The sequence below is a fragment of the Larus michahellis genome, chromosome 5, assembly GCF_964199755.1.
Source record: "Larus michahellis chromosome 5, bLarMic1.1, whole genome shotgun sequence".
Lineage (NCBI taxonomy): Eukaryota > Metazoa > Chordata > Aves > Charadriiformes > Laridae > Larus > Larus michahellis.
The window spans coordinates 75,473,736-75,484,612 of NC_133900.1; the positions used below are offsets into that span (position 1 = coordinate 75,473,736).

General features: G+C 50.8%; 1 protein-coding gene across 1 annotated transcript; it reads left to right on the forward strand.

Moving 5' to 3' along the window:
* Positions 1 to 8,166: 8,166 nt before the first annotated feature.
* On the forward strand, positions 8,167 to 9,610 carry GSX2 (GS homeobox 2). The gene is made up of 2 exons (XM_074589296.1): positions 8,167 to 8,662; positions 8,819 to 9,610. Exons 1-2 carry the CDS (start codon positions 8,167 to 8,169, stop codon positions 9,157 to 9,159), a joined length of 837 nt encoding a protein of 278 aa, XP_074445397.1. The 3' UTR covers positions 9,160 to 9,610.
* The last annotated feature ends 1,267 nt before the right edge of the window (positions 9,611 to 10,877 follow it).

Genomic DNA, 10,877 nt, shown 5'->3' on the forward strand with positions numbered 1-10,877 from the left:
TAGGTGCCAATACTTCTTCCTTCTTTAGAAACTTCACACTGTGATTTTTTCCCCCTTTTTAATGTCTTTCTTTTTCACTAGAATAGTGCTTTGAACCTTGTAAACTAATTTTCAGGACTTCTGTCATTCTTTTTCCATTAGATTTTGACATAGCCTCAGCACTATAGCAGACTAAATAAGCTTTGAACTAATATACTTACTCAAGATCCTAACATATGTGAAATTACTTTGTTTCTATGATTTTTCAAAGAGAAAGCTTTGAATGCAGGCTTGGACAATGTATTCATTATAAATAAGAAGAGGCAGACTATGCAAAATTTTGGATATTGTTTTAGTAAAAATCTTCATTTTGGTTCCATTTTGACACGCTCATATTGTGTGCTTCTTTAATGTGTTGTTTTCTTCCTAGCAAAGCAAAAGGTAAGGTACCTCTAGCCTGTACTTCACTGAGACTCTGCTTCCTGAAACTTTGGGGCTTTTTCCTTTATTTTACGTTGGGGATACAAATACATATAAGAGGATGAAACTGAAAAAGGGTTGCTTCCAGCCACAGGCATTAGAGATTTGTTTTCACGTAACAGCTACTTGGGCAAAGCTAAGATTGTGTTGTGAAGAGACAAAGAAACAAGATGGTAGGTTTCTTTCTCATAGAGGCTTCCAGATCATATCAAAATCAGACTGATGTTTGTCCTGACTTCTGAAAAAAACACCATTTTGGCACACATGGGTTTTGTCTTCTGTTATCTTAACAGCAAATGTAAAAAGGAAAAAAAAATGCACCATCTGCCCTGTGGACCCTAGTTTCTAGGAATACCAATGCAGCATCTTTCTTAGAAAATACATTCCCTCAAATAATCAACAACTTAATATTTAGCCAGTACTGTGTCAAAAAGGATATTAAGCAGCCCTTGTGTGTGTCTTCACTCCAGAAAAAAAAATCCCATATCTTCAGGCACTGTTACATAGCAGTCAGAAGTGTCTCACATGTTCTCTTAAAACTACTTTCATTTCATATTCCTATTGGTAAATCCCACAATGAGTTTCGGAGCTTCATTTCGCACATACTTAAGAAGCTCTTTTATTTCCAGGCTAAATTTCCACATGGCCAGAGTGTATACATCTGTTCTTGTGGTGGTATTCTTCTTTAGATGGAATACTTCTCTCTCATGGATATTTACCTCAATGGTATAAGCAACAGCCGTGTCACCTCTCTTTGAGTCTCCTCTTCACGTGAAGGTCCATGTTCCTCTAATGCTAATGCCTCTAATGCTGTCTTCTGGACCTGCTCTGATTTAGACTTTTATGAGATGGAAGTGGAGAGCTGTCAGCTATCCCAGACAAGGTTTCCCCATGCATGATGGCTTTAGTGTTTCCATCTTCTTAGTGGAATGACTTTGCCTCTTACGGTCTGTGATTGCTTTCACCTGTCACCTGGCCAGCCACAGTGATGCTTCATAAACATGGATTCATGTGCCCAGGTGCCTCAGAGACAATGTCACGTTCAGCCATGGAGCTCCTAGCTTATATTGGCTTTGTCATTGCACTTCTGTATTCCTCAGAGAATCCACTTCTTCCAGTATGGCACTCCAGTCTCTGCAAATACTGACTTCAACTCGTTCCTATGAATAGGATAGTCCTATTGCCTGTGCCAAGAAAACAAATTAAACTAAGTAATTCAACTGCTTCTGGGAGTTATCCTTGAGGAACTCCATGATTAACTGTATCCCCCCTGCTTCCTGAGTCTGCAGGAGTAGTATCATCTCTCCTTTAGCAAGTTCCTTCATCACTTTGCAATTTTCGGGTTATCCCACATACATACTTTCATTCCAGGGGAAAGAAAAAAAATTATAATCCATTTTAGGATGGACGAGGTGAACTCAAAATTCATACAACATTCAGGCTGTGAAACAGGCAACTCCCAAATTCAAAAGCCTGCTTTTTGGTCACTGTCAAGCAGAACGCTTCAACTTAAGCATAACCCCTAAGAATCAAAATGCATGAGGGCTGAATTTCAAGGATAGAAATTAAAAATTATGTGAAACATTACACAGAATCTCATGTTTTTTGCTGGGTTGGTGCCTGTATTACTAAAAAGTGTCACTCTGGTATTGATTTGCAATACATCAATGTAAAAACAGGTCATGGCTGGTGTGCCAGAGCCCACAACAGCATTCTCAATCCTTGTTCTGACTCATGTGAGCTTGGGGTTTCATCTCAATCTCCCACCATAAACCTTCAGTGAGGCTGTTGCAGAGGTTTAGCTTTATCCCCAGTAAAGATACACCATCACAGCTTTCCCTCGTACACATCATCTGCAGCAGCTAACAATTCTAGCTGCTAGAGCTCTAAACCAAGGTTGTTAATGAAACTAGGGCCCAGACTGTCTGAAGTGTCTGGCCTGATGTTGCACTATGTCATAAGAGTATAAGGGACATGACAAAGCCAGGCTCAGAGAAATACCTGTCAATGGTATATTGGCCAATGCCAATACCTGTGGATAACAATAATCTCACTGGGCATTTCCTCCCCTGGCTCCTCCACGCAATCTCTTGTAGGAGGACAGACAGTGCAGAAACACTGGTGTAGACTTCACTATGGTGAGAAGGCGCAAACAAGAAGCTTCCTTTGCATCCAAACAGTGACGGAAACCCATCAACGAGACAACACTCTTTTTAAGAGGGTTGAAGAGGGAGAGAATTAAGGTGTACACTCATGTATTTAAGTACAGACCTTATTCATTTAGGAATTCAGTCTGTAGAAGACCCTTCTTCTTAGGAAGAACCTTGCAAAGTGAATAATGAAAGTTCCCACTCTAAATTAAAAAAACGATAGCAGCATAAGGCCTGCTGGTTGGTCATCACTTTAAGGACAGCTATCATGGTAGACGTGCAGGTGAAGGTAGAAGACACACGGTCAGGCCGTGAAGGGAGAGAGCAGACTGAAGGCTGCTGCTTGGACTTTCTTTGGGGCGCTCACGCAAATCCGAGTGATCGCAGCTGCCCTGAAGGACTCGCATAGAAATTTAGATCTAATTGGGTGCAAAAAAACTGAGCAAAAAGCACCAACAAGGTGAAGCGGGAGCAGGGTCATCTCCCCAAGTGCTGCGAGAGGCTGAAGGAGGGGGCAGGTTTCTCCGCAGCAGGAAGTGGCAGGAGCCGGGCTTCCCACACCAGAGATCTGCACCCCACGTCCCGGGGAAGGGGGTTCCTCTGTGCAAGGGGGGGCTCCACAGGTCTCTCAGACAAAACCCCCATTTCCTCGAAAATGGCCCGGTTTCCCGGGGTGGGCGGGCTGCCGTGCCAAGTCGAGGTGGTGGGGTTAATTTATGACCAGGGATGGGGGCAAAGAAAATCGCGCACGGAAGGGAAGGGCACGGGGGAGCTGCATCTGCGGGGGGGTGGAAGCCAAGTCGCCCCTCTTCGGCCCACGGTCAACCCGCAAACCCTAGGGAGAGCCCGCTAGTCCCTGCCGGGCTGCAACCGGGCCTCCGGGGAGAAGCTCCTCGCCTCTGCCTGCCAGGGCCGAGGAGATGGGCAGAGTTTAAGAGGGGTGGTGGTGTCTCTGCCCTGTCCCCCCCCGGGCAACGAGGAGCCGGGCAGGCGACACTGCGCACTCCCGTCCCCAGGGCACTGCTCCCATCCCCAGCGTGGCGGTCGCCGGCCCCGGCCCTTAATGAGATTCTTTGAAATCCTCCCCCGCCACCCCAAAAAAACACCAAAAATAAATAAAGCGAGTTTTAATGTTACACCCCTATCTTTGGAGGAGCGCGGTTTTCTTGCGGCGGCGACGTCGCTTGTTAAACAATCAGCGGCTGAGCCCCTGAAAAGGGAGGCATTGCACCCTTCTTGCTGAATGCGCTTCTTAGTGCATATAACGCCAAGGGCCTTTTGATGTCTCACAATGCGCGTTACGCCCCAAGATTGTCTCTTTGGACAGATCTACAACGCTTGGCTTCATGTTTGGAAGTTAAATGGACAGCGAGGTTGTTGAAACTCCCACGCTTTAAGCCAGCGGAGACACTCGGTACATTCGCCTGTTCCTTTCCAGGAGTGAAAGAGGCAGGGGTGGAGGGAAGGGGCTGCTGGTTTAATCCGTCCTCCGAGGCAAAAGAGGCGGGGGGGGAAGCTGCCCAGCCCAAACTTTTCCTCTCTTTTCTTTTCTTTGCTTTTCTTTGGCAGCCTTAAAATAAGAGCTATGTGCAAAGCGTGCGCCCTGCGTAGGTAGCTTGTGTCTCGAAGGCGCTGGCAATGTTGCTGCTCCATGAAATCAAAATTTATGATTATTCAAATGTTGGGGACTGTGAAAAGAGAGGAAGAAAGAGAGAAAATTAATATTGCAGCTGTTCTTCTGATTAATGAGAGATAATTGCTCATGAAAAGTCACCCCTGTGGCATTTTGTTGTCTCCTGGATCTTTGTTCTTTTCCACTATTATTGAGGACTTTCTTGAAGACTAAGCGGTTCTTTTCAATTTTTGGTATTCAGAAAGTGTTGCTTGGTTACAGATAATGGAGAAATCTCGGGCTATATTGGGTAAGATGTGCCACAGACAGCAATATCACAATGCCACTTTCAGAAAAGGATGGATACAAGTTAACGATGCGCTTTCAATAAAACATTAATAGACTTGTTCACGCTTTTATAATGACCCCCTTAATGGGAGCTGGGGGCAAGTCCTGTCTTTTGCTTGCCTTCACTTCACAAAACCCTGCTTCGAGATCGCCGATCGCTTTGGAAACTAATAGGAAATCAATGTTAGATTAGCGAATAAATGCGATTACAGGGCAGGAGCCCGCGGCCCCTTGCTTTACCCACACAGGGCTTTATTTTGAGGGGGGCTTTCCCTCCTGGGGACTGAGCCAGCCCGGGGCTCGTCCTGCCCAGACCCACCGCATCTCACCCCGCCGGGATGTTTGCCGCTCTGCAGAGGGTGGTTTGGGTTTTTTTTGGTTGTTACTTTTTGGTTTTTTGTTTTTTTGGGGTTTTTTTTGTTTGGGTTTTTTTTTTTTTTTTTTTGCTGGTCGTGTCCCCTCGTTCCCTGCGGCACTTTCCACGGAGGCAGCTCCTTCCGTGAACTCGGCCGAGATGCTTTCTTCGGGCGGGCACGGCTTTTTCTTCTGCCGGGAGCTGCGGGGGTTGGGGGAGGGAAGGGAAAGGGTTGCTTTTGTCATTTAAGCCGTGAATCTCTTCTACATAAAGGTGTTAGAGACATCTGGAAGAAAAGAGGGACCAGCACCCAGTCCTGCGCTCGGCGGACCAGGGGAGCGGCTCTGATGTTCTTTTTGAACTGCTCCACTTTCAAAAGGGGGCAATTTCGTTACATTCTCATTTGTTACACTGTCTTGAACTAAAGGCAGACAAAGCTATACTCTGTCACCCCGAGCAGAATGAAGGGAATCAAAGGATTTTCCCTTAAAAGGACTAATTTTCTCCTTGAATTATGAAAGTAATGGCTAGGTAACAGCCTGTGCTCTGTACCCAACTGCTTAATACCTTCTAAATCCTTCCACGTGGCTCTCCCAGTCGTAGCAATTAGAGCTCATTATAGGCTCATAAGAGCTCTCATTTCGGGGATTACTTAATGGACAATGAAATTTTATCGGACAGAATTATTGAAAAATAAAATTGTAACGAGGCCGATGTGATGTGGGCGCACGCCTTACATCATTCCGCCTGGTTTGGGATATCTTTGCTTTCAAATGACTTCTTTTCTTGCTCTGGCTTTCAGGGGTGGGTTTTGCTTTGTGAATTTTTTTTTCCTCCTCTCTTTTATCACTGCGCTTGGTTTATTATTACAATTACAAATTGCAATTTTGATCCGACTCTTGCTCTGTCTGCCTTCCCTTACGACAGCCCCCTCCCCAGATCCACCCTATCACTGCAGACAGTTTTTTCCCCTGAGACCGATGATGGGGTTGTTTCCTTTTTCAATATAGCCCCTCGTAAAGGAAAATAAAATAAAAAGAAAGAAAACGCAGAGATTAACTCAAATTTCCGCCAGATTAACTGTGTTTTAAACGGGGAGAGCAAGGCAAAATCCCGTGCCTGGGCACTATGACCGTGACTGAAATCTCACCGGAGCTCAGGAGGCAGAGGTCCCCCGGCGGATGGGGGGACACACCGTCGCATCCCGGGGCCCACGGTCCCCAGCGCCCCGGCGGCGGGGCGGGCAACGCTCCTGGGCCCCGCCGCTGCCCGGGGCTCCGGGGCCTCGGCTGAGCCCTCGGCAACAGTTTGGGGGGGAAAAAAAGTAGGTGAGGTGGGAGCCGACCCGCCTAAACCTCGCGAGTCCCTAATTGTTGTCACAAGACGCGGGATTAGCGCATTGCTGGAATAGCTGTCTGTTTACACTTCGGAGCCCCGCCGGCCGGTAAACACTTTCTAATTGAATTCTAATCACATTCAAATAGCTCCATAACCAGCCTCAGCTGCAATTCATAAAACTTTAATTGCCATCCATAAATCCTCAGATCGCCGAGTGCGGAGTGTCCCTAAAAACACTGGTGCATCGTGCCCGCTCAGGCCCGTCGGGGACAGGCGAGCAGGGCTGGGGTCGAGCCGGCCCCCGCTGGTGGGTGGGGAACAGGTTGGGGCTGAGGACGGGACAGCAGGACGAGACCTGGCTCCTCTCTTAACAAGGCTGGAGTTGCACCGTTGATCCTCGTTGGTCCCAGGGGCGAGAGGAAATGCCCCTTCCATCAGAAGGCGGGCGGCGATTTTACTTTCCTGGTTTTAAACAGCAGGAGAGTGGGTGTGCGGGAGGGCTGGTAGGATGTCCGCGTCCCGGTCTGGCCCTTGTGAGCGATAACCGTCTCTAAACACGTTAAGGCTATTGACTGACTCCCCAGCCTCTGCTCAGCCCCCGGTAATCAGGCGTAGTCTGTGTTTTCTGCTTTAGAGCACAATTGTCGCTTCCCTTTCCCCAGTCAAGTGGGATGGGATCCGTAGTCGGTTTTAGACGCCGCTTCGCATCTGCCAAACGAGAACGCGATCGCCCTTCTCTTAACGATAAGTCTCTTCTTAAACTCCCATAAAACAGGTCATTGGAAAATCGCGTAATATGCTGCGAAAACCTTGGCTTTTTAATGCAGTCTGAAATGCTCCGGAGCCACCGACCGTATTTAGCTGTTTATCCAATTTTACTTTGAATGATTGCTTCAGCAAACTTGGTGGAGATCAAAGAATCCCCCCCCTGACATGTTCGCCTTTCATTAGCGCTGGGCGCTGCGGTCCTGAAGCGGTCGGGGAAGTTCACTTGGAAGTTTTCCGTTTCGATACCGTTGGGCTGAGAAGTGTCCAGCTATTTGAAGGCTTTGTCCGTTGGAGTAATTGCCAATTTGGCAAAATTCACTGGGGTTGAAAAGGGAGGGGAGGGGGGAGCAAAAAAAAAGATAGAAAAACCAAGTCACCCGACATGCGTATGTGCGCACAAACACACGCACACGCGCGATCCCTAATTTTATATCTATGTCTCTATCTGTGACCCTGGCTCCTCTGGTGAGGAAAGGAGCCTCCTGAAGGAGTCCTGGACCATCCCGTGGAAAGGTGTCTCTGTGGGAGTCACGGCCCCTTGGATGATGTTTTACCCGGGGGAACGGGGTTCGCCATTGACCCACTTGTTTCAGCGCATCACCTGCTCCCCTCTCTTTTTCCCTCCCTGCGGGGAAAGGAGCGAATTCCTCGGGGAAAACCCCCAACCAGAAACCCCCTCCGACTGATTTTAAGACACCCTCCCCGGGTACGTTGACAGGGGGATGTGCCTGCTCAGCCCGGGACAGCCGCCCCCTCCCCGGCTTCCCCGCTCCTATAATTTATCTGGGGCGGAGGCGAAGGACTGAAGTCATCGGGCAGCGAGCGAGCACGCACATTTTGGGGGCCCCCCCGCTTTGCTTCCCCCCCCCCCGGCAGCCTCTCCTGCCGTCCTGGGAAGCCGGGGAGATTTAGATCTGCGAGGCTTTCAGCCATCACGTGTTTAAATAGTTGATATAAAACCCCGGCGCAGGGGATCCAGGCGGGGGGACTTTAAGACCAGCCCTCTCCAGGGACCCTTTTGTTCAGCTCTCAAACATAAGCACCTTCTCGCCTCGCCAGGACTTCAGTGGCAACTTGGCCAAGCAGGAAAAACCCGACTTTGGGACAGCCGCCCCCGGCTTCGGCAGCCCTCCGAAATGTCCCGCTCTTTCTATGTCGACTCCTTAATCATCAAAGACTCCTCGAGGCCGGCTCCCTCCCTGCCTGAGCATCACCACGGCCAGGACTTCTTCATCCCTCTCAGCATGCCTTCCCCCCTCGTCATGTCGGTGTCGGGCCCGGGCTGCCCGTCCCGTAAGAGCGGTTCTTTCTGCGTCTGCCCGCTCTGTGTCACCTCGCACCTCCACTCCTCCCGCGGCGGCGGCGCTGGCGGCGGCGGCGGCGGTGGCGGCGGGGCCATCCCCTTACTCAAGAGCCAGTTCCCCGCCGCCGCCGGCGAGGCCCAGTGTTGCCCGCGGGCCGGACACCCTCACCCCACTCCGCAGCACCCGCCGCCCGCCGCCTCCGTCCCCGCCGCTGCTGCCGCCGCCGCCGCCGCCGCCGCCCTGGGGCACCCGGCGCATCACCCCCCTGCCTGCGCCGCCACCGCCTACAGCGTCAGCGACCACCGGAGGTTTCACTGCCTCGGCATGGGTAGGAGCCGGGGAAAGGGGGGGGAGGCAGAGGGAGATGGGGTCCCCCCGAGGGTGCCCCGGGGCGGAAAGCTGCGGGAGAATGTCTTTTTTTCTCCCTCTTTTTTTCCTTCCCTTTCCTTCGTCCCACTGAAGTTCTTGCTTCTCTCCCGTCCAGGAGGGTCCGATTCCAGCCAAATTCAAAACGGGAAAAGGATGAGGACAGCTTTCACCAGCACCCAGCTTTTGGAGCTGGAGAGGGAATTCTCCTCCAACATGTACCTGTCCCGGCTGCGGAGGATCGAGATAGCCACCTACCTCAACCTCTCCGAGAAGCAAGTGAAAATCTGGTTCCAAAACAGGAGGGTGAAGCACAAGAAAGAAGGCAAAGGCGCCCAGCGAAACTCTCATGGGGGCTGCAAGTGCAGCACCAGCCAGGGGCATTACCCCAGGTCGGAGGACGAAGAGTCTCTATCCCCCTCATCGGCTACCGAGGATAAAGAGATCTCCCCGTTATGAGCCCCGTCCCGGAGCACCGGGGCCCGGTCGGGAGCGGGGCGGCGGGAGGGCGGCTCACCTGGCCCCGCTGCCCCAGGGACAGCAGCCCGCTGACCGGGAACGGGCTGTCCCTCGCCAGCCGGGAGCTTCATTTTCATCCCTTCGCAGTGATAGAAAGAGATATATGAATATATTTTTTTTGGAATGTAAATGTTCTAGTCGTGAGAGTTCCAACTAAAACGTTATTTATGTAACCCCGGGAGCGGGCACCTGCTCTTCCTAACATGTAACACGGGGCTGGACTCGCACGGTGCCTCCCCCCGCCTCCTCCCCAGGCAGTTTAAAGGAAAAGAAAAAACCAACCACCGTATTTGGAACCGACAGACGAGACATTAAAAAAAATGAAAAACAAACAAAAACCTGTAGGAGCTGCGAACCTCCTGGACGGACTCTAAAAAAACAAGGAAAGAAAGATCGGTCGCTTGGGTTTTGGGGACAGCGGTTTGTTTGTGAATAGTTTTATATAAAATTTATATTTATATTTATTTAAATAAATGAGATCAGACGAGAATTTAATTTTTTTCTTCTCTCCCCCTTCCCAAACCTCCCCCCCGCGCCCGGTGCCAGCCTAGTCCAAGCAGCGAAGGTGGGCTGGCTGGGGCAGGGTGCGTTTCTTCGCCATCCTTTGTACGGTGAAAGCAGTGGTGTATATGTGTCAGACCTCCGTAAAGACTAGAAATAAATGCCATCGGCTACTAACCCGACGATGTTTTCTGCTCCCCTGCGACTCGGGCCGGCTGGGGCGCGGGGGGGCGGAGGAGGGTGGGGGGATCCCGCTCCGGCCGAGCGGAATGCAAATGAAGCCGCTTTTCTGAGCCCCAGAAGCTTTGTGTTATTTTCCAGCCCCGGCCGCGGCTGACAGCTTTCTCCCGTCTGCTCGCCCGGTGGCAACCGCGACGGGGACACCCGGCTGCCGCTGGCCCGGGGCCGCCGTTCCGGGGCCAAATCCGCCTTGGGCTGTGCGTCCTGAGCTCCTTGCAGGGGGAGTGGGATGGAGCTGGAGCCGGTCAGTCCCAAATGAGCCTTTTTGTAACTTTTTTTCCTAGTTCCTGTGGTCCTAGCAGACAGCATCTGAGCGGATCAGAAGTGCCGCTTGCACAGTGTGTTATTCCCCACTCACACCTTTTCCTTGGGTGGGTTTCCCACTAACCCTACCTGCACTTTTGACTTCAGCCTCCAAAACTATTGCAAAACCTTTTAGGTAAATAATTCCCCGAGCAATCCCTACATTTCTCGTGTGTGATCCCTAACCTCAGAGCTCAGGCTTGGAGGTATGTCTCCAATTTCACTTGCCTGCTCTGCTTCTAATCAGAAAACAAGTAATAAGCCTGCTTGGGGTTCCTGTTGCGAAGTGAATGACCCGAGCGCCCTGGGTGCTGGAGAGAGCTGCGGCCGCAGCACAGCGAACACTCTCACTGCTTCTCATCTTAGAGAAGAGATCAGGGGCATGGGCAGGTCTGGGGTAGGGTGGAGGGGGCCTGGTGTGGGCACAGCCCCACAGCCTGGATGAGCTGCAAGGGCTTTGGGGTGGAGGCAGTGCCCAGCACACCTGCGGTGTGACAGGACGGGGGAGGAATGGCAGGACCCAAGTTTCTAGCCTGGAGTTGGAAAACAAATAGAAAATCTCACGCTTCTGTTTCACAACCATCTCACTGCCTCAGCTGAGGGCCTGTACAGAG